This window comes from Eschscholzia californica, unplaced genomic scaffold (assembly GCF_041429995.1).
Source record: "Eschscholzia californica isolate CP2 unplaced genomic scaffold, dmEscCali1.0.p SCAF_4, whole genome shotgun sequence".
NCBI lineage: Eukaryota > Viridiplantae > Streptophyta > Magnoliopsida > Ranunculales > Papaveraceae > Eschscholzia > Eschscholzia californica.
In genome coordinates this window covers 44,765,695-44,789,092 of record NW_028238461.1, presented here as the reverse complement: position 1 = coordinate 44,789,092, position 23,398 = coordinate 44,765,695, and the positions used below count along the sequence as shown (strand labels likewise).

The 23,398-nt window shown below is 35.9% G+C and overlaps 2 protein-coding genes and 1 pseudogene across 7 annotated transcripts; 2 read left to right on the top strand and 1 right to left on the bottom strand.

Moving 5' to 3' along the window:
* The first annotated feature begins 1,355 nt into the window (after positions 1-1,355).
* Positions 1,356-2,469, top strand: LOC147545056 (transcription factor MYB73 pseudogene; annotated as a pseudogene).
* Positions 2,470-3,393: 924 nt separating this feature from the next.
* LOC147545055 (carbon-nitrogen hydrolase family protein) lies at positions 3,394-11,255 on the bottom strand. Of its 2 annotated transcripts, XR_015223671.1 has the most exons (14): positions 10,608-11,255; positions 10,091-10,396; positions 9,472-9,695; positions 9,239-9,342; positions 8,881-9,015; positions 7,933-8,101; positions 7,196-7,331; positions 6,023-6,161; positions 5,194-5,370; positions 4,576-4,743; positions 4,397-4,492; positions 3,960-4,088; positions 3,602-3,867; positions 3,394-3,558 (listed from the first exon to the last, which is right to left on the bottom strand). XR_015223671.1 is itself a non-coding variant. In XM_086636299.1 (13 exons), exons 1-13 carry the CDS (start codon positions 10,799-10,801, stop codon positions 3,670-3,672), a joined length of 2,175 nt encoding a protein of 724 aa, XP_086492425.1. In that variant the 5' UTR covers positions 10,802-11,250; the 3' UTR covers positions 3,447-3,669. The 2 variants fall into 2 exon arrangements, 1 of the variants encoding a protein (XP_086492425.1); XM_086636299.1 differs by having other exon boundaries at positions 3,447-3,867; positions 10,608-11,250.
* LOC147545054 (uncharacterized) lies at positions 10,877-22,189 on the top strand. 5 transcript variants are annotated; one of them, XM_086636294.1, is made up of 18 exons: positions 10,877-11,268; positions 11,361-11,457; positions 13,236-13,280; positions 13,425-13,592; positions 13,691-13,775; positions 13,865-13,971; positions 14,165-14,245; positions 15,408-15,460; positions 15,559-15,655; positions 15,931-16,074; positions 17,556-17,652; positions 18,104-18,335; positions 18,438-18,528; positions 18,662-19,633; positions 20,444-20,536; positions 20,687-20,970; positions 21,228-21,412; positions 21,803-22,189. In XM_086636294.1, the coding sequence occupies exons 1-17, from the start codon at positions 11,108-11,110 to the stop codon at positions 21,376-21,378; spliced, it is 2,958 nt and encodes a 985-aa protein (XP_086492420.1). In that variant the 5' UTR covers positions 10,877-11,107; the 3' UTR covers positions 21,379-21,412; positions 21,803-22,189. The 5 variants fall into 5 exon arrangements, with proteins under 5 accessions (XP_086492420.1, XP_086492422.1, XP_086492423.1 ...); XM_086636296.1 differs by having other exon boundaries at positions 11,225-11,268; positions 13,444-13,592; XM_086636297.1 differs by having other exon boundaries at positions 11,225-11,268; positions 13,420-13,592.
* Positions 22,190-23,398: the final 1,209 nt, after the last annotated feature.

The window sequence follows — 23,398 nt, the reverse complement described above, 5'->3', positions numbered from 1 at the left end:
GAAAGTCGAAAAATATATTTTTGAAATGTTAGTATAAATATATTATTTCATGTGATTAAACAATAATAATAATATTAAAATAATAAATGTCTACCAAATGTCCATCAATGTCCACAAATATTCACAGATGTCTACGAAAGTTGAAAAATATATTTTTGAAATGTTAGTATAAACATATTATTTCATGTGATTAAACAATATTAAAATAGTAAATGTCTACCAAATGTCCATCAATGTCCACAATATTTACAGATGTCTACGAAAGTCGAAAAATATATTTTTGAAATGTTAGTATAAATATATTATTTCATGTAATTAAAAAATAATAATAATATTAAAATAATAAATATCTACCAAATGTCCATCAATGTCCACAAATATTCACAGATGTTTACGAAAGTCGAAAAATATATTTTTGAAATGTTAGTATTAATATATTATTTCATGTGATTAAATAATAATAATAATATTAAAATAATAAATGTCTACTAAATGTCCATCAATGTCCACAAATATTCACAGATGTCTACAAAAGTCGAAAAATATATTTTTGATTAGCACAAATATAATATGCATTACACATTTTGTCAATGGACTCAAAATCTTAAAATGTCCTCAGGACATTTTGTCTACGGATCAAATGTCTTGAAATGTCTATAAAGACATTTTGTCTACAAACTCTCAATGTCTTGAAAATGTCTATGAACACATGTTGTCTATAATAACTCATCCGAAATGTCTTGAAATGTCTACGGGACAAATGTATGGATTTCATTACATTTGTCTACCATTTACACATTAACATTTGGAGGGCACTTGTACACATTCGTAGAGTAATCAATTATATCGATAGCCCACAAACATCCAGGTAGTGTGACCTCAATGATAAATGTGAGAATTTGCCGAACCAACAACTGTTTAGTCTGTTCGTCAAAAAAAAAAACTGTTTAGTCCGTTACGTGTACTTCGTATTCTAAAAATGCGAGAATAACTATGTTAACAAAAACAATAACATGTTCATAATTTTAGATTGAAATCTGAAACGACTGAGAGAATAATTACAAACTTCCGAATTTTCTGCTCATTCTATAAACTTTCTTTCAGGAATGTTATGTTTACAGTTTGTAAAAGAAAAAAAAGTCTGCGAACCTCGTAGTTTGCTTGAATTTTCCGTCACTTTAAGAGTGTTTTATCTTATTAATATAAAATGTCCCACTTTCAAAGAAAGGTTTTTGAAAGTGAAAACTGAAAAAGGAAAAGAGTCCAATTATGTAAATGCAAAGAAAACGACAAAAAACAGAATGCCTATAAATTCAACGCACCTGTTGCAATTAGAATCCCCACCACACTAACACTATGACACTTTCCAAGAACCTTACATAAGTAACCAACCAACCAACAAAAACCCTAAAACCCTCTCCAAACCCAACTAATTTTGTATATAAACAAGAGAATTTCTTAGCTTTCTTGATTTCATCTATCCATCCAGTTCCTCAAACTTTCCCTCTCCACAACTATTTATTTCTCTCTATAGCTAGACCTAGCTAGTAGTACTCATGGAATCAAGACCTAACAACAATAATACCAATACATCTTCATCTAATACTACATCTTTATGTTCGTCTTCTTCTGATTCGTCTGAGTCTGACTTGTCTAAAGAAATCAAATCATCCCCATCAACTACAAACAAGAAATCCGTCGAGAGAATTAAAGGACCATGGAGTTGCCAAGAAGATAAAGTATTAACTAGACTTGTTAATGAACATGGAGCTAAGAACTGGTCATTAGTGAGTCGTTATATACCGGGTCGATCAGGTAAATCGTGTCGACTCAGATGGTGTAATCAATTGTGTCCAAATGTTGAACATCGACCATTTTCGGAAAATGAAGATGAGATTATTTTGGAGGCTCAATCGAAATATGGAAATAGATGGGCAACCATTGCTAGATTATTACCTGGTCGTACTGATAATGCTGTTAAAAATCATTGGAATTCTACCCTTAGGAAAAAACTAATTAGACAAAATTTACAGTCTTTTAGTAATGGTGGTGAACCTGGTAATAGTATGGGGTTTGGTCATAGGGTGACGACCACAATGCCGGAAGCTGATGACCCACCAACTAATCTTACACTAGCACCCCCGGGTACTGATTATTTTGTGCCGGAGAGGAATCAGACGCCGGTAATGGGCCCAATGGTGGAGGAGAATGGTGTACAAGATGGTGGGTTTTGGGATGTGATGAGAGATGTAATTGCTAGGGAAGTTAGAAATTATGTTTCTTCTACTTTATCTGATCATAAGTGATGAAAATCACTGTTACTTTGCACTTTCTCCTTGTTAGTCTATGTGTTTTCTATTTAATTAGCTAACTGTTTGATAGAAAAAAGAGGAAGAATGAATTGGTGGGAAAAATTACTACTAATTTGAGACAGAAAATGAAAAAAAAATGATCTTGTTGCACACAAAATTTCAAAACTAGATTAATATCGATCATTTTATAGAGTTAGTAGTCTCCTACTCTCCTTCTATTTTGGATCGAGAAATTTAGTCAAAACACTTTATAAATTTTTTGTTTTGTGAAAAAATATCAGTCAATTTTTTTCGTCTTCAACTCCGTAGGCACTTTTTTATTTTGCAACAACTTGCAGCAGCTTTGCAACACTTTGCGACAACTTTGCGACACCTTGCAACGCCTTACAACACCTTGCAACAACTTTACAAAGAATGTTAAGGGGGTGGTAATGGTTCAAGGGTCAAGACATTGGGGGACACTCATACGCAAAATGTTCCGTAGACATTTCAAGACATTGTAAGACATTTATCTAAAGACATTTTTGATTTCCCCAAACCCTAGAGAGAGAGAGATTTTTTTTGAAGTATAAAAGTTGTTGGAATTTTTGACCGGTCATCGACTCTATAGGAGAAGATGATGAGGTGGCGAGAGAGATGACGTGACAGAGAGATGTGATGAGATGGAGGAGAGAGAGTAACAAACATTTAACGGTAACGAGTCTGGCTATTTTTGATAAAGTAGTAGGGGGCTTTCCGGAAAGCTAGTCACGAAGTAGGGAAATAACCCAACATCAAAATATGATGCCATATTACACCACACAACTTGCATATCAGCTGTGGAAATCAAGCTAAGCTGTAAGATAATTAAGATAATGAAGATTAGTCAGCATTTTTCTTTGAGTAGTTGCTCCCTTTTCAAGTATTTAAAATTCTTGTATAGTTAATTACTTAATTTCCAGATATGCTAATAAAGACTGGATCTCTATTGTTTCTTGACAGGGTTAGAAGTCTAACTAATCAAATAACATTTGCTTTTTACATGTAAGATTAGTTTAATTTGTTCCTGGAATCATCTCATTGTAAGAATGTAGTCCTAATGGGATTTTAAAATTCAAGAAAAATTCTGAAGTATCTTAGCATCATATAGACATAGTATAGTGAAACCTCATTTAAATAGTCATAAAACTTACATGAAACATTGACAAGAGACTCTAAAGCTAGGGCATGTTAATTAACTTTTAGACTCATTAGTAGCTATTTTCAACTTTATTTATACCTAAAACAATACAAGAGGGTAAACCGAAAACTACAAACGCCCAAGTATATTCACGACCTCCTAGACTTTGGAAAAGCGTCGGAAAGTTAATACACTTACTTAAAGGCCAGCTTGTGGATCACCTGAACCTGCAGCAACAACCCCCATTCCACCTTGACTATCTACTGTAACTCCACTGTGTTCCTGTTCTACATCAACCTGGCTTACAAGTTCATCAATCTTGCGGAATTGATACGGCCAACTTGAGTTGTAGAGAAACTGGCGAAGATCGAATCTATTATCATCTGGTGAATAACTCTGCAAAACGAGGAAAATATTAACTTTGAATATACAGTTAGGAAACTAACAATAACTACTCAGATATAATCTAAGAAGAAGAATTGAGATACCTCGGCGTGATAGGAAGGCGTTAGCACTGTCATTTTGTGTCGATTGATCGAGTAGTATTTAAAAAAGTGCTTCACCTTATTACTTATTTCTAGTGGACTCAATCTTCCACCCCATTTATAGCAGAGATTCTGAAACAAGGGGAAAGAGGGAGGTGGGTCAGAGGAGAACCAAGTATAAATGCTAGAAGAACACCGGAGAATGGGCAAAAACGAAAATAATGACATGTTTTTGGGGTTTTCCTATTTCGAACTCAGATTCGGAACTGTAAAATTTTAATATTCGTACTTGAGAGTTTGTAAAGACCCATGTTGATGGCTTTCTGCACTAAACGGAAGCAGACTATTTACTTGGTTGAACTATGTAGATATTATTCCTCCTATTTCAACCATTTGATAGTCACTCGAATCAGGAGATTGGTGAAGGTTGAAAATCCTACCTGAAACATCGACACAGGACCACATCGGAAAATCTTCCTCATTCGCCCATAGACAGAGAGCTCTTCATAAGTCATTCCCATGTCCACTTCATCCAACTATTTTACAGACAAATCAAACATATTATATTTTCCGTGAAGATTTCACAAATTGAATGGGCTCCAATAACAATAACCAGTACCTGGTTGTAATCGGATCTTATAGGTTCCAATTCAGCAGTTGGAGGAGCAGCTTCAATTTCAGCTAAAGATGGATAGCCAAGGTTGATGGCAGCCCATTTCAGAAATGCACGAAGGTCCTGCTTACTGATACTCCCGATGGGATTTATATCAGCGGAGCTGCAATCATACTGTAGAAAAGAAGGAAATCTATGTTCTCAAAATGAAAATATTAGTGTTTCTTTACCATCTCAACTATAATAAGGCTGTAACCGTGCTCATAAACCAATGTGAGGAAAAACTAACTCGAAAACCAATATAACTCATCAACTTGATTCAACATAACAAATATATAAGCCGAGTATTTGAGGTAGTGGTACTCAAGTACTGGAAATTCCAACACTAAGCAGTAATCTTGATTCGAAATGACTCAGTCTTACGAATATGTATGGGTTTTTGGTCCAACGGAGACAACATACCATTGATCAAAAAAATATCTCAATAATCGCAAGAAAACTCGAAACTACTTCAATGCTCGCGATTACTCTGAAAAACTTTGCTTGAGGACTCAATACTGAAGTAAAAACGGAAAATCAAGGACATGATAACGGAAATTCTAATGGATGAGGAATCCCGAATACCTTCGTTAAGTATCCGCGCAATCCTTCGTCCACATTAGAGCTTCCCAATACAAGATAAAACCCAGGTTTGCTATGAACCCAAGGTAGAAGAGATGCTAACATGAACGCCAGAACCATTCTAATCCGAGCTTGAATATTTTGTAATCCTAAGTTCTCTGCATTTGATCCACCATCAACCTATATTAACAAATAAGTTGTTAAACTACATGTAAATGTGGTTATGCATTTTCTTTTAGCAAGAAAAAGAATCTATATACTAAAATGAGAAAAAGATACAAGTATAGGAAAAGATAAAGCTGGCATAGACCATAGAAAAAGAAATTGTGGTTATAACTTGATTTGTAGAATATACAAGCTGCCATAAACCGTAGTAGCCATAAATAGCACTAGTCTCGCACGCACTGGGACCTGGACGGCTGTCTTCCCTCTCCACAATGGGGAGTGAAAGACTTTGGTAAACGTGGCCTCTGATACCATTGGTAGCCCATAAATGCAGTGATCGGTCCTTCTTTGCCCCCAAATGGTCTCGGGGTTACCTCACCCCAAAAGCCAGCTCAAAAGGCCAGGCTTTCCCTCTCTTATAATGAGAGCACCACCCCTTCCACAACCAATGTAGGATAAGTAAACAAATTTTTTTTCACTACGGTCATGTAGATAGCACAATTCACAGATGTAAGACATCTACCAAAAGTCGAAGACAATAGACAGAAGCACATGTTAAGAGCCTTTGTTTTTGCATAGAATATGTAAAGAAACTTATCTTGATTTTAACTCTTAAGTATGAAATATGAAGCTAATAGAAGCATAGTTTTGTTGAAAGTAGATCTACCTTATAGCGTGGGCGCTTTCCTGTAAGTGTCTGGAACAAGGATAGTAAGGAAGATATGACACTGTCTATGGAAACGTCAAGATGCCAAGAACCAATTTCATCTGCCAGTAACTTCGCACGTGATCTTGTAGCATCTGAACTGCAACGAAAAAATTAATCTGATACGGTTACCTCAACTGTATCAATTTGAATCAACACTTGGTTGCCCAAGTGGTTGATAGTACTGTTGACATAAACTCCAAAACCCTGGAGGTCCCAGGTTCGATTCCTAGAGGATGTGGAATCCATGGTTATTGAATTTGGGTTATTAAAGGTATAAATAATAAATAGTAATAAATTGGCGGGCTTTGGACTCTATGTTCTTGGGCTTTAGGCCCCTCTAATTATTGGTTTAACTTAGGCGGTTATCGTGCTTATCACATCTTGATGATGTATAAATGCCTTGTAATGATTAACGTACATCGTAGTCGATTTCTCAAAAAACAAAACTGTATCAATTTGAAAAGCAAATGTGATTCTGAATCAAAGTACAAGTTGCTTACATCATGGGTATACCAACATCTATAAACTAGTATAAGTTGGTTAATTATTTTCCATGATAAGAAGTAATTGGTAAACCGATTAAAGCTATATCTTTCTTAGTCTTAGAAAATAGAAGTTGTTGCATTTTCTTAAATATAATCTCCGTCATGGTTCAGAGTTTATGAGAACACTACGCATATGTTGGAGGCCACACATTAGGCTTATCCATCCAAATGTCATAATTCCAATACCTTTCATGGGTACACAATGCTAACGTTCTCATCAAGATATAAGTTAATGGTAAATTAAAAGGACAGTAACTAGAGTATTAAACTACACGAAGAGTTGCAAGATAGACTCAGAGTGAAGTTTTAGCAATTGCACAAATTTCGGGCCATGTCAAATCTAAGATGTGGCTTAATAAGTGACTCTGTATTTAGTAAGTCACTTGCTACGTACAAAATGGTCTTGGAAGGCATGACGAGTCTAGGTTCCGTCAATTGATATTTCACATCTGTGCCGAAACAATTAGAAATAAGTTTCAATTTTAGGTGTAAACAGAAAAGTTGGGGGCTTGATATGATAGAAATATAAAAAGCTGACTAGTGTTTATGTCAATAACAAAATTCTTGTTTTATATCAAAGCCCCACCTGTTTTCAGTTCCCATGAAAATAGTGTAAAATATGCGCTTGGCGAATTCCTTGCTGTCAGTTGGAAATTGTCCATCAGTATAATGACCAATCCTTATTGCATCAGCTTTGACTTGTTCATCCCCCTTTGCAATTTCTGTACATTATGCCCATTTGTGTTTAACCGCAATGAAATAGAAGGGCGAAAGATCATATGTTTTAAAAACTGAAACACTTTAGCCTGATAAGTTGAATGAGGAAGATATGTTATGTGATTTCTGTCGATCATCCTCTTCCGTAAAAGAATAACCGAAGTAGTCACATGTGAGGTGGATACAAATCCATATCCAGGCCCATTAAGATTACATATGGCCTAGCCTTATATATGTTTCAAGTTTCAACACAAGTATTGCAGAAAGATGATGGAGGAACAATTCATAACCAAAGGTATTTCTAGATATTGGTTTTCCATTTTGACTCACTGACTGGGCTACTACTATAGTGCAAGATAGTGGTCTAATTAGCTAAAAGCATTATGTCTATCAACTATTACATTGTATTGCTTGTGGGTAATCAAGATTAAGTAAATGATTAGTGGTCCTCAGCGAAGTGATCCACACATGAATCTGTCCAGATGTTGTAGAAAGAATGCCTCACCATTTTGTTAAATAATCATTTCTCAACCTACTATGCGGCATGAGTCCAATGATGTGTCAAAATCTATGAGTTGCAACAGTAGTTTAGGACCGAGTGTTTACCTTTTACAACAAGCTGGCACATGCATCCAACAATGGCAGCGACAGAAGAACTGTCAGCTCCACCAGATAGTGGTAGCAAGAATCCAGAAGCCCCACTTCTTCTTAGATAATCCCACATCCAGCAACCAGGACCGAAGGCTATTTCCTCTTCAGGGGAATGATATTTAATCTGTATCATGAAGACATGTTTATACTTTATAGCTAAATAGCTAACAGCTTATAAACACAAAATTTTTAATTAGGCAAGAACTGACACCAAACTCAGTTGATTTCCATCAACAACCTTAAGTGGGAAAGTCAAAAATCAAATGTTACTCAGCCATATTGCATATTGGCTTCATAAGGTTAAGCAAATCAATAATTACGAACTGTAACTCTCTTATCTTTTCAGTTTCAGAAACCTTACGCAGCTAGTTATGTGTATACTCGAGTATGTGTTTGTGATGGTAAGGTGTTTTTGGGTTATTCCTAAACCTAGCACATGGTTGTGTGGATTTAGTCGCATCACGGAGGATTGGAGAAAAAAGAACAGGATTTGTAGCCTGTGGCAGCATGATTCGGGTGTCTTCAGATGATAAATGCACAATAAAGGCCTAGCACTAAACTCAAGGAGAAGTAGAAATTGTGGTGAGTCTAATAGACAGTATATCCGTACAGCTATAGGTGGCTAATAGAAATCTAGTGCAAGGAAGGCCAGTTCTTTTGATGTTCATGCACGTTCTCGGGTTGAAAACGAAGCCTTAATGATTATTGACCAAGGAGACTTACTTTCCTGGTCCGGAAACCCTCTTTCGAACATGACAAATTTCATAAAACTAGAATATCAATCAAGTCGAGGTAAATTAGCGTCAAATGTCTCCACATGATGAGTTAAAATAGAACTTTGTTTTGAGATACCTGTGATTAAACAGAATTCAAGTTAATACCCTTGAATGGTCAAAAACTGACCTTCAGGGGACTTGCAAGTGACGCTTTGAGAGTAAAAGATTGACAGAGCTTATATGGTGCTGCTACTGATGCAACCTTCCTCTTGCAACTTGCTTGTTCTTGAAAACTGCTTATTGATCCTCTAAGACTGGCAACCTGCCAATTCCCAAATGCGTACATAAATGCCTCAAATTAGAACTTTGTGGCACACCTTCAAATTGCAGTAAGGAAAAAAGCAGTTTGAGATGCAACAAGGTTGAATTAGTCAACTGACTGAAATAAGGAACCTAGTCATTCTTTGTTAGAAATTAACTATTTATAATAGGAACGCACAAGTCAAATGTGAACAAGAGAAAGGAATGCAAAAACTAAATCTTACAGCATCTAGATCTACTTGAGCAACCAAAACCTCAACATCCTTCAAAGAAAATTGAGACCCTTGAGCAACCACATCTCCATTCACAACCACACAGCTACACCCATCTGCCATGAACAGAGTATTATACACTTCATACTAAAAAAGTTGAGTTTTCATTTTGGAGTTTGGTTGAGAAAAATAACGATGTATTACGTTTAATAAGGAGAGTATGCGGAAAAAGGGATACTGAATACCATAATAAAGGCGACCACCATCACATCCTTGGTGATTACTATACATATAAACCCCTCCACGAGCATTGGTAGCACCAAGAAAAGCATGAAGACGAACGTCAAGCTTTCTTAGTTGGTGGTGACTTCCACTTGCATTCATAAACACTTCCACACCATTAAGTGCGAGCTCAGTATGAGGAGGAATAGGTGTAAAAAGCTCTTCACATACTTCAGCAGCAACAGCTCTGAGAAGAATAGACAACAACAATGAATAGTTCATGATACAGACAACCAACACCTGTAAATTCAAATTGCACGAAAAGAATGTACTTTTCTAGTCCTCTAAACTGATTTTTGCACACTTACGAATTATTTACGAATATAAGCTTCATGTCATAGTACCAAATCAACAATGACCAACTAATTAAAATATCTGAAAGAGTGGTTTTAGCATTAACATCACAAACTTGACATATATATGAACCTTCTTCTTGTCCTCGTTTTGCATAATAAAAGCACAATGCAAGAATTAATATTGCTCGCGAAAAGCAAAACGAAAATAAGAGAAGTGAAGGAAAGCATGTATGGCGCTAATTCGTGAATATTTTGGTGTTATAGAAGAAATTGGTAATGTCCTTACGTGTCAAGAAATTGAATATATCCATAACCGAAAGGCGCAGATTTCTGAGACAAGGCCTCCGAAATGTCAGTTGGAAGCTGGAACTCTTCAAGCTGATCTTTCTGCTTCCATGCAGTAAACCATCGTAATTCTCTATAATTTCCATCATTTGCAAGCCACATCTTTGGTCGAATCATAACTATTTTACGATTCAAGCACAGAACTTGACAATTGTAACGCTCTGAGCCTCGAATAACAGGCATTCCAATACTACATAATATGTCATCAGTCCAATCACCAAGTAATATCTCCTTCAAACACTCCCATCTACATAACAAAATCAAAATCTCTCCTCAATTTCTTACTTAATAAAGCAAATTTCAATTCAAATCAGTAGTTATAATCAATTCAATCACTATTTCTCAATTGATAATGAACGAATTGCAAATTCCATATTTGAAGTATCTGAACTGTTCTATTCAACTCCAAAATGTAAAATGAAAATCGCGATTTAATTGAGGCTGAACTAGAAACTTACGCATGATTGATGGTATCGAGTTCTAAGAAATGATCTTCGCATCCATAACCAGTGATTTCGAGCTCTGGTCCAAGTCTGATTACTGCTCCAGCTTCTTTGGATTTTGTTATTGATTCTTTTATGTTTCTCAAATTGCAATCGAAATCCATTGCCCATTGATTCAAGTTGCAGGTTGCGACCTTGAGCAACCTCATCTTCTTCAATTTTTTGTCACTACAAACTAACTACCTCTGTTGATCTTGGATAGATCAAAAGAAAAGAGAGAGAGAGAGAGACGTCTAGGGCTTTACGTCGAAATGCTAGAAAGAGAATTAAAAACACAATTTGACGAAAATACCCTTGACGGCCGTTCCCCCAGTTTAAATAACCGTCATCTCTCATTTTCGAACTTTTCTTTCCTCCGGCTTTCGATCTGCCAAAATCCATTTTAATTCCTCTCTCGCGCCAGTTGGATTTTTGAAACGAAGAATCATTCATGGTTTCTATTGCTCTAGTATAGGATGTCTTCATCATCATCGTCATCACCTTCTTCTTCTTCGTCTTCTCTAAACTGCGCTAGATTAACAACATGGATCATAGTTGCAGTTTTGCTGCAAATCTTTGGTCTTACACTCTTCGTTCTAGGTTTTTTTCCTGTCAAACCGGCACTTTCAGTCGTTAGGTATGGTGAATTTAATCATTTCTGTGTTTTTGATTCTTAGGTTTTCTGCAATTCAATGACGCACTAACTTTTCATACATTGCTTGGTTTAAGTGGCCCAGAGAGTTATCGAACTCCAATTTCTCAGTCCATGGAAGATCATCAGGAGATAAATCAACTTGCTCCCGATCAACTGAGGTCTTTGTACACGGTATTCATTAGATCTTTTAATTATTTTTGCAAATTTGATGATGTTTGTTTTTTGAATACTTATTTTAGCTGATTTATAGTGAAGAATGAGTTGAAATAGTTAGATTTGACTAATTGATAGTGTTAATTACATGTCTTCTGAATGTTTGCTGGAAGAACAGTGTCTTCTACCATTCCTAAATTCGACTCCACTAGGTCTCGTAGTTTCCAAAAGGAAGATTTATCTTTGTTAACTGCAGAAATTAGATGTTCCTGTTTGCTATATTTGTTCTCCGACATTTATTTGGAAGGCCAACAACGTTGGCTTTAGTTGCCCGGAACTTAGTTTTTGGTAAGTTTTGTGTTCATCCAACTCAAAACCAATTGACAATGAGTAAACATAGAGATTATATTCTTCGTTACTAGATCACCCTTATCCCATGTGGGACTATTCTCACATGACCCCTCACGTGTGGGTTTATTTGAGCCTAACGCGTGTTTTTTTTTTCGGGTGACGTGGAGCACGTGTGGCTTTTAAACCTGTCACGTGTGGACCTGTCTCTGACACCATGTAAAGTTTGTGGTCATCCAACTCAAAACCAATTGGCAATGAGTGGAGATGACCTAGATATTATATTCTTAGTTACTGAATCACCATTCTCCATGTGGGATTATTCTCACAGTTTCCACCCTCTAGGTCTCGGGTTCGAGGCGTTCTAGTTTCATCCTCCTCTGAGAAGCCTGCGACCAAATTTTTTGTATTTGGAACTTAGGATTTCGCCAATTGAGAATGTTATTTGGTTATTTCTGAGGAAAAAATAGGAGTTTTTGAACATTAGGAAATGCATAGATCATTCACTGTTGGTATATTGCTATGTTTGTTAGGGTTTGAAAGTTCAAAAATATTAAATGAACAAAAGAAATCTAGTGGCACCACTCCTCTACGTCGCTTCTCATTAGCTAGAGCACCCGATGGTTATCCGGTTAACCCAGATGGAAGTAAGTAATGTACAACCTGCTAATGATGATCCAATGATGTAGGACAAGAAAGGGGAAAAAGAATTGATGAAGAAAATAACATTATTACAAGTCTCTCTAGCTTCTAGGTAGCTAGCTAGGTATAATGTACAGTACATATGTGCTACTCTTACATTCCAGTATATACCTTTACTTTCAAACAGAGATAGGTGGTCCAAAAATGATAGAGAGACCAAAAAAGAAGCCGAACTCAAACCCACACTAGGCAGTCGACAGGCCACGAGCTTCGTTGCCTAATACCGAGGAGTGATGCTAGAGAACAAGAAAAACTAAGTACACGCTAGTCTTCGTAAAAGATAGGAATCACTCCTAGAGCTCTTAGGCATCACACCTTTGGGTATATTTGCATCATACAAATAAATAGCTGCTGGAAACTCTCTGTATGTCCTCAAAAAGCAAGAATACAACCCTTATATAGGCTAAAATTGAACCTTAACATTCTATACTGCCTGTACTTCTAGACTTTTAAACTTCTAAACTGCTAGGACATTAAAAAGACATCATTAAAGACAGTACAGGCATTAAAGACACTTGACCATCCTAATTAATACATAGAAACTAGTAGAATTTCCACAAAGATATGTGGATCAAGCCCACATTATTCAAGGTTCTAAGTCATGTAAGACATCCCAAATAAGAATTTGGGCCTTGGAATCTTTCTTTTGACGTCTCTCATGTGCCTTTAACAGTTGTTGCCATTCATCTCTATCATCCACTTTCTAGGCATATTAATTGAGTGAAATACTTGTTTTCTTGTTGCAGGAGATGTCTGAGATCCCACCTTCATTTGACCGATTAATTCTAATGGTATGTAAATTTTTCTTATTTGCTTGTATTCTGTATATGGCCATTATCCAAGATCCAGTCACTTGGTTATTGATGATAATAGTCTATTATTGTGCCAATATGGAGGACAAGTTTCACATGTCGACTACAACCATGTCAGTTTAGGTTGTTGATGGTCTTCCAGCAGAGTTTGTGCTGGGAAAGCTTGATCAGCCTCCAAACAAGGCTATGATGGAAGCTATGCCATATACTCAATCGTTATTGTCAAACGGAACAGCAATTGGATACCATGCTAAAGCTGCACCGCCCACTGTTACTATGCCTCGGTTAAAGGTGAACTACTTAAAAAAAACTTGCAAGAGACACTGAAGCAGTGTTTTCTTGTGTTTAATCCGGATTACTTATGTTACTGCATTGATCTTTATCTTCAGGCAATGGTTTCTGGGGCCATTGGGGGATTTCTTGATGTGGCATTCAATTTCAATACTCAAGCTCTCTTAGATGACAATTTACTAGGTCAGTTGGATTATGCGAATCTTATAAGTGAAAAACAAAATGAAGATTTTAAAGAGCCAGTTTTTATTTCTCTGGGTGACGCTGTTCAGGTCAGTTTTATAGGATTGGTTGGAAAATGGTGATGCTTGGTGATGAAACATGGATTAAGTTGTTTCCCAGATTATTTACAAGGCATGATGGAGTTAGCAGCTTCTATGTAAGTCTGTACACTAATACATTACTAGCGTTATTAGGGTTGAATTTGCACCCTTGTTTGGTTATCATTTACTAGCGTTTTTGGGGTTGAGTTTTCACCAGTGTTTGGTTATCATTTACTGCCCCAAATCGACTGGTTATTCAACACTATAGACTCAATACTAATGTGCCTTTGATCTTATTTTTGTTTTTAGGTCAAAGATACCGTAGAGGTGGATCAAAATGTTTCTCGGCATTTAGGACCTGAGCTTATGGCAAATGACTGGAATCTTTTGGTATTTCTCTTTTACTCTTGTCACTATTTTCATAGACCTGTAGTTTGGATTGGTTTAGAGGAACACACTTGCACTTGTAAGAACAACTTAACATCTTTGCCATCTATTTTCTGTTTCCATATTCAATTTCTACAATTGTATCAATTTAGCAAAGAACTAGAAGCAAAGAAGAGAAATATAGTGATGCAATCCTAGGGTTTAGAAATGTAACGATAACAATGGGAGTAAACCAGGAATTCAACAATTAGCAAAACTATATTAAACCCAAAGTCAATAAACAAACAAAAGTAGTAATCAAATTACATTCAGGTAACAATCAATAAGTCTTAGCAGTCACAGCCTTATTACCGAACACCGACTCCTAAACGTAACCAACTTAGGATGAGAACTGGACAACAATACTTGGGTAAACAACAAGCATAACATATGGAAGTGATCTTTCCTGCCAAGAATTGGTATTGCGTAGAAATAAGATTCCATCTATAATCCATAAAAGATAAAGAAACCAGCAAGGCAGAAGGGTATGAAATTCAGAGAATAGAAAGAAAAATTGAGAGAAACGAAGGTAGACTGGTAGAGAGAATAGAAACTAGATGAGAGGGAGGGAGGCAGCTATAGCTGGTTCTTGCTGTCCACGTTCTAGAGATTTTTAGCTGCTGTACAAGCCTTCCTAAGTTAGATAAAAATAACTCCTAACTATTTTAAATACCAGATAAGTACCAACAACTAACATAACTAACTATTAGACACACACATACACACTACACACACACACCACATGACTTATCCCGCCTGCTACATCATATAGCTTGGTTGACTTGGTTTGTCTAGGCTTTCAAACATTTGTATACTTCTGATCAGCAAAAAATCTTCTACTTGGAGAATTTCAAATCATCTAATATTTTTCTATTTTACTCAAATGTTCTTGTTCAAATAATGAGAAGTGTGTAATTGTCTTTTTTTAAATGCTCGATAACTACATCTGCACAAGGTTCCAGTGTGACATTCTTGGTTGTGATGCTTTCAGGTTTTTATGTGTTTGTTGTTCATCAATTTACTGTGTAAAATATCTCACCCATGTAGATACATTCCAGTCTCTGATTGTTGTGTCTTCTTATTTCTACGGGAACTTCATTTCCTTACTCAGAGCTCTTTGTTTTAGATCCTTCACTATCTAGGACTGGATCATGTTGGACATATTGGTGGGCGCGGTAGGTAATTGTTTTCTTCTCGTACTCTATGGTTTAAATCGCAAATTTGATAGTTGATCCTGTTTGTTCTGATCAAAAAGCATAATTGGATTTTTCCTACAGTGTCCTGATGATACCAAAGTTGAATGAGATGGATGAAGTTATTAAGACAATTCATATGAACTCAGTCTTGCATCAGGACCATGGACGGACACTATTGGTTTGTATTTCTGTAGTCGTTTTAAAAGTGAAAGCCTTATTCAATTTGATCGACTTGATCAATTCTATGCTATCTGGAATTTACCACAGCTAGAGACAAGAAGGCAGTTTAGACGTTATATTGATGATTTAATCTTACACTCAATGCAAAAAATAATTTAATATTACAGATTCAAAAGATAAATAGTATCGTCTTAATATAGTGGTTATTTTTGTTAACTGGATTTATTACCGTTTCTTTCTATATATCTTATATATCTTATATATCTTTTGCAGTTGGTAGTCAGTGACCATGGCATGACTGAAAATGGGAACCATGGGGGATCTTCATATGAAGAAACTGACTCCCTAGCTCTTTTTATTGGTTTAGGATCCAAAATCCCATATCATGCATCGGCGACCCCTAATGCAGCTTTCCAGGTAACTCACTTCAAATAAATCTGATTTTGTACTATAATAATTATTTTGTAGATCACATTTATCGTAAGTGCTTGTATTTTATTTCATATAAGCATGTTCCTTGCTTTTTTTTTTTGAAAAAAAAATTAGATTAATGCACATCAAAGTGGGAGCGGCAAAGATGCTCTGTTATGCTAGCATTAGATTAGATATGATTGCGAAATCATATTACTGCCGTATTAGTGATATGTATGGAATTCCCATTTATCGATCATATAAATACATTTGTTGTGGAAAATGTACAAAGTTTGTTGAAGAAAATTATGAACTGCACATGTAGAAGCTATGAAGAAAAAGTCGGGATTAATCCCCGAGTACACCCCGACTACTCCTCAGTCCCCATCTTGCCGACTCGACTAGGAGCCAAAACCCTAGTCCCGTGGAATTCCGAGTAAATCCCCGACTTGGTCCGACTAGGACCGAGTCGACTAGTCGGGCCAGTCGGGATTATTTAGCTGAGCCTTTTTCTCTTTTGCTCAAATCGACAAAGGTGGTTTAGGATTTGCTCATTCGGCTTTTCACCCTTCCTCTCCCCTCCAAATATCATTATAACCAGATTGAAGTAATTTTGAAGTTTTCTTGCTCTCCAAACAAGATTCCAAGTTTCTCTATCTTCTCAATCTTTTTTTACTATTTCTTTTTAGAACCCATATTCTACTCTTTTTCTCTATTAACTCAAATAAATGTTAGTTGTTAGTGTTTTATACTTCATTAATGTTGTAGAACTTTTTTTTTTTGTTGAACTTAATTTTGTAGAACTTGTTGATAATTATATGTGTGCTTCTTAGGGATGCATTTTTAGTGTTTATACTTCATTAAGACCAAATACTTATATTTATACCTATATATAATTATATATTTATATTCTACGACTAGTCCCGTGTAAATACGACTAGTAGCGACTATGCCTAGTCCCAAGTCCGCCGACTAGTCCCCCTTGCCGACTTTTCCAACATAGTGTAGAAGCCAATATGAGTCACTAGAATCACTGATGTGTGATGACTACTTATCATCAGATGTAAAAGTAGCAGTCGAAGTAGGAAATTTAAGATATTAATATTGGCTGTACTTTAAAACAAACCTGTTCCTCTCTAAATAAATATTATATTATATTCGGTAATTTTTCCTGCTGACATTGACCTTATTTTCTATAGCAGTTTCCATGTGACCTTTGTCGATCTCTTTTTTTGAAATTTCCTTTGTCGATCTCTTGCATCTGATGTTGAATTCATGCGTCTTATGTGCTGCTAATTATTATTTTCGCTAAAATAAAAACATGTATTTTACTTGTGGATTTCAAGTTACTATTTGGTTGGTGCCTGAACAATATATACAGCTAAATTCTATTTTGAATATGCTCCTGTCGTTCTGCCCCAAATTGTTGGCTGCAGAATTGTTACTTCGGCATGTTTGTCTTACTGGCCTCTTATTCGTTTCTCCAGGTAGACATAACTCCAACTTTAGCTCTTCTCTTTGGTGTCCCGATTCCAAAAAATAATATTGGTGTTATGCTTGCGGAAGCCTTTGAATCTCTCACAGGTCCAGCTACTTTTTCTTCTTTTTTTTGTAATTAGCAGAGTGATAGCAAGCTCATCTATAGTCCATTGAAAGTTAGAGTTAAGAATAAAGGCTATTCTAAATCGACTAGTTGGATCAATGCCTAGTCGTGCTAGTTTTATGCTCTTAATGGTAATTGTGAGTTAACTCACCAAGTAGATCTGAAACGGATGAGAACTTTAAAGTAGGAAACCATATAAGTAAATTGCTACTTATATGTTATGTAACTTTCATAAGCTACCTGCTTGTTGGGATCATCTGTTCAGTTCACCTTTAAGCTTTTTGTGAACTTGGAAGAACCAAACGTACGAAATTAATCAGTAAATATTGTCAAGTGGCAGTAAAGCTACTCGATACTTATTTATATACTATATACTATGTTCATATATTACTTCTTGTCTTACTATTTTATTATCTTTTTCGAAAAATACAGATGGTCAGAGGTTGCGAGCACTGGAGTTGAATTCCTGGCAGTTTTTTCGATTATTGCAAGCACAACTGCCGGGTTTAGTTTGTGGCAATTTTTCATGCAGCGACTTTGATGATGAACAATGCACAGAAACTAATGCATGCAAAGTTAGTATAGAGCAGAAGTTTTGCTGCTTATATGCAAAAGCTACAACCCTTCATAGTTCTTGGGCATCTCAGAAAGATAGAAGATCCAGGTGTAGTATCGAAATTTTTACAACCCATATAAATCTCATGAAGTAATTTTTTTGCAATCCAATGTTATAGATGCTTTGTTGGCCTCTTGAATTTATAATCAGGTCCAATATCGTCAACTTTAGGAGCATCGTGGCAGCATATAATAATTTCTTAAAAACTGCAAGTGAGTGGCTATCTCATAGAGTAACTGATGTAAGTAGCACTTCCTATAATATGAAGTACTTGTGTTTGATTCACTTTCTAATCGATGATACCTGTTAGTTAAGCGTTCTTTTGTTGTTTGGGAAACTAAACAGTCAAATTCTGATAGTATCAACTTTGGCAGAAACCTCCTGAATTGCTGGCTCCAGGAATTGCCATGATGGTTATATCATGTTCAATTTTATTGGGCATTCTTTTCCGATCCCGCAAAGGTTTAGATCGGCTTGCTTCAGATAGTTGTAACTATAAGTGGAATTTACATGAGGGTTTCACTTCATCAGTGATTGTGGTTCTTGTTGTGAGTATGGGTTCAAGTTCAATGGTGGAAGAAGAGCAATATATTTGGCACTTTTTAACATCCACATTGTATTTGATATTTCTCCGGAAAACAATCCAGAGCCCTTCTGCAGAAATAGCACCTAATTTGCTAAGTGTTACACCAAGACATATTTTGAGCAAGAAGTCTCGGACATGTTCCATTATTTTGGTGCTTATTTGTGGGAGGATTTTGAGAGGTTGGCATCAAGGTGGTGTTAATTGGGTTCATCTTCCTGATATTTCGAAGTGGCTTGAGCAGACTAGTCCTCACATCATAAGATCCATTCAAATAGTTGTGGTTCTTCTCGTGATTATCGTTAGCTCTTTTGCTCTTTATCTGTTAAACTTCAAGACAAGATTTATTCGTGTGCTTCACATCAGCTTGTTTATATCCGGATTACTCGTACTGATCCACATAATGGAATGTCAGTTTCAGACATTTATACCATCAAATTACAGTTCCACTTTATTAGCTCAGATTATTTTTGCAACCCTTGGTACTAAAGTAATGGTGGCTATCTTCGGGGCACCATGGACTATACCTATTTCAGTTAGTGAAACTCACGAAAAAATGAACATCAATTTCAAATCTGATCTGCTACAATTAAGATATTCTTTATTCGTGATTGGATGGGCATGTACAGCATGTTGGTGCCTTTTGCAACTTTTACTACAACAACCCATAAACGCAGTTCCTGTTTTGTTGCTATACTTGCAAATTCTGGGCAGTGTGCTTTACTTTTCAGTTGGTGAAATAAATGATAAACAATGGGTTGAGGTAAGTTATCATTTCTTCTTCTAGTTGTAGTTTGTCATTATATATATATATATATATATATAGACACACACTAGGTTTCACCGCGTCCTACGTATGCGGAAGATCCCTCTTGGCTAATGCCTTCACAGAAGAAAAAAAAAAAGTCAGTTTCTTGGAGAAGAAAGTAGAGAGTAGAGAAAAACGTGGATGGTAATTGAGTAGCTTTGATTTTTTTAGTAGAGGGAGGGTTGTAATCGTTGGAAATGTGTAGTTTTTTGCAGCTACTTCCCCTTTTCCTTCGCATGATATTAAATGACTTAAATGATCTTTGTTTGTTCCCAAAATTATTTGAAGAGTTAGAAACTGTATTTTGTCAAAAAAAAATTCCCTTAGATTTGATCTTTATCAAACTCCTAACACAAAACGGACAGCCAGACTTGTCTCTCCCGTAACCGACCGGCGGACCGGCTGTTTTATTCTATAAGATATCACATATCGTACATATCAAAACGGGTCAAGCGGTTATGTGAGAGATAAGTCTGACCGTTTTTTTTTTAGTTTGACAAAGATTAAATCTAAGGGAGGAGGATTTGTTTTAAATATACTTTCAAGTCTTTGAGTAATTTTGGGAACAACCAAAGGTTGTTTAAGTCATTTGAAGTAAGTTCTTCATTATGAAATTGTAGTCTAAATTTATATTTTCCTCGGTGAAGGCGTTAGCCAAAAGGGAATAAGGGATCTACCGTGACGAACGCGGTGGAAACCTAGTATATATATAATTTTTCTTTTGTTGAAGATTTGCATTTTTAGATGTCTAATAGTGAACTATAGGTTGCTGCATTGTACTTTCTGGGAATGGCAGGCCATTTTGGTCTTGGAAACAGCAACACTTTAGCTACAATTGATGTTGCAGGAGCTTTTGTAGTAATTCTCTCTCTCTCTCTCTCTCAATGTTCGTTAACAAGCTACCTTCACATGCTTTTGTTTTGCGAAAACCAGAAAAAGAAAGAATAAGAAGAGGTTCAACAAATTTAACATTTAAATTTCCTTAGCGTTTCTTTCATTGTTTGGCAGGGAATCTCTAGTCACTCGACACTACTTTCTGGAGTTCTAATGTTTATTATAACATTAGCTTCTCCACTACTGTTCTTTCTTAGCATGATAATTTATATATCCGTGAAGGACGCTACGCATTTGACATCTTCACAGAACATAGGCTTTGGTGATCTTCTTCGGACGATGATTTTCTTTCCATGCATTGTTCCCTTGGCCCTGAATTCGGTTATATTGACTGCATTCACCATCGTGTTGGTGTTCATGAGGAACCACTTATTTGTTTGGAGTGTATTTTCACCAAAGTAAGTCCCAGTACTAACATTACCAATACAAGGTAATGCGTATTAAATTTCGATCTCTATATAAACTTTGGCCCAACTAACTAATATTTCGGTTAAATCCAAAATAGAAATATTTCAATCGTTTCAGTGGAAATTTGCCGAGATGCAGTATGATTTTGCCGGAAGAATTTTACGGTATAGGCATGCACATAGGAGTTTACACCTCTTTGCATGTCTTCTATTGTCAATTAATTCTAATAGAATGTTTACTCTTGCAGATACTTGTATGTAGTTGCCACTACCATTTCTGTCTACGCCGGGGTGTTCTTAATAGCTTCAACTGGGGCATACGCATGTATGGTATTCTTAAGAAAAGAGAGGATGCTTGGCTCTAAAGGAAGTGATACAAATAATAAAAAGATGATCTGATGTGAAACTCGGCCATGTCTTATTGCAAGAAATGGTATACAAATCATTTACCTTTTTCCTTTTACACTTTAATATAAGAATCCTTTAAGTTCAAGATTCAAGAGTTAGCGACCAACCCCTACATACCTGCTTATATTATCCTTGATTAGACGCGCCACCACAAGGCCTGAGTTTTGTTTCTAGTTCGAGATATCACCTACATGCCATGGTATGATTATTTTGACATAAGTGATGTAGGAGTGGAAGTTGGGACTAAGTCTGGTCTACCACACGTGACATTTGCATGTCGGTACTGAATACAAATTTCTCAGCACACTAGGCTACTGCTACCCGTTGTGATTGTATATTATGAATGTTAAGTTTTTATCATTGGAAGGCTGGATCTGCAGTTTTTCTAATGAACCAGAAACAATTTCTTTTTCAGGGTTAACAACAATATGGAGCAAAAATTGGATTTGTAATCTTACACCTGCCGAAAGAATGTAAAATTATGGGGCCAATAGGGTTACAGGGAATCGCGATTTGTTTGGGAAGAAAGTGAAAGATATCATTTTGCTGGTTTGGCCCTTTACACAGATCAGTCATCGACCAAAATCGTTGCTGATTTGAGAAACTAAAGTGCTGCTGTTTTTTAATCGAGCAGCAGTTGGAGAAAGCTTCAATTGAATTTATATTGCACCACGATTTCTTCTTTCACTGGAAACTATATATTGTTCTTTCCTCCTAAATCGAAATACTAAGAAATGATTTTCTCACTATTAGATGAGATGACAAGGTAGTCATTTGAAGAGTTATATTCGCTTTGTCCTCACTGACTATCTTCCCTTTTAATTTTGAACTTTGATTGGCACGTGAATACCTGTTAAACGATGATAAATGGACAACGAGATGAAATAATCTATTATACAAAGAAGATCAATGTGACTAGGACAGTATTAATATACATCAATCTGATGTGGCAATCTGACCAGTGGCGTGGCTGAAAATTTAGGGGCCCGGTGCGAAATTTTTATCGGGGCACTTATATCGCAAGAAGACAATAAAAAAAATCGTGCAATCTAAATTGTTATTCAAAATAAATTTGATTGATAAAAAAAATCACAATTTCATTATATGAATTATAATAGTATTCATATCACAAACTAAACATATGATTAAAGAGTTTACATCAAACATTGATTTCTTTTACTTAAACATAATTAGAAAAACAAAAGAAGAAAAATACTAATTTGATAGAGAAAAAATTCAAACCTATTAAATTTAAGGAGTTCTTTCAATACAAAAAAGAAATTAAAGGAGAAGTTGAAGAGAAAGAAAGATAAGAATATGGACACGAAGAAAAATTGAACACTCAAATGTTCAGTTTTGCTATTTTATGTTTGATTCTGTATTTGACTTATGAGATAACAAAGATAGATTATTTAGAATTATAATAGAACCAACTAACCTATTAACCGCTATGAAGTTATTGCTAGGGGTCTGTAAAGTATTTTTATTGGGCTTTACAAGTTCATAACCCAAGTCAAGTCTTTGTTAGTTCAACAAAAAAAAAAAAGTCTAAGTCTTTGTTGCCTCATAAAACAAAAAACAAACCAAAAGTTACAAGCTAATAGATTCGAACTCGCGACCTCCATAGGACGCGACAAGTAACAAACCAGCTGAGTCAACTTCCTTCTAATTTTTGTAGCAGACTTCTCCCTATATATCTTGTTCTTGTTTAAATTTTCTAGAGAAGAGGCCCTTTGGGAGAGGGAGGCCCGGTGTGACTGCACCGCCCGCACCCCCTCACCCACGCCCCTGTCTGAACTGTTCTATTCAACTCCAAAACCTGAAACGAAAAATGCAATTTAATTGAAACTGAACTAAAAACTTAGGCATGATTAATGGTATCGAGTTCTAAGAAATGATCTTCGCATCCATAACCAGTGATTTCAAGCTCTGATCTACTGCTCCAAATTCCTTGGATTTTGTTATTGATTCTTTTATGTTTCTCAAATCACAATCGAAATCCATTGGCCAT

Coding starts and splice junctions, on each gene's coding strand:
- LOC147545054 (XM_086636294.1), top strand. CDS start 11,108: ATGTCTTCATCATCATCGTCATCACCTTCTTCTTCTTCGTCTTCTCTA. Junction 15,461..15,558: donor CATATTGGTGGGCGCGGTAG/GTAATTGTTTTC, acceptor TTTTTCCTACAG/TGTCCTGATGATACCAAAGT. Junction 20,971..21,227: donor TGGAGTGTATTTTCACCAAA/GTAAGTCCCAGT, acceptor TTACTCTTGCAG/ATACTTGTATGTAGTTGCCA.
- LOC147545055 (XM_086636299.1), bottom strand. CDS start 10,801: ATGAGGTTGCTCAAGGTCGCAACCTGCAACTTGAATCAATGGGCAATG. Junction 9,016..9,238: donor CTCAAGTAGATCTAGATGCT/GTAAGATTTAGT, acceptor GGGAATTGGCAG/GTTGCCAGTCTTAGAGGATC. Junction 7,332..7,932: donor GTGCCAGCTTGTTGTAAAAG/GTAAACACTCGG, acceptor CATAATGTACAG/AAATTGCAAAGGGGGATGAA.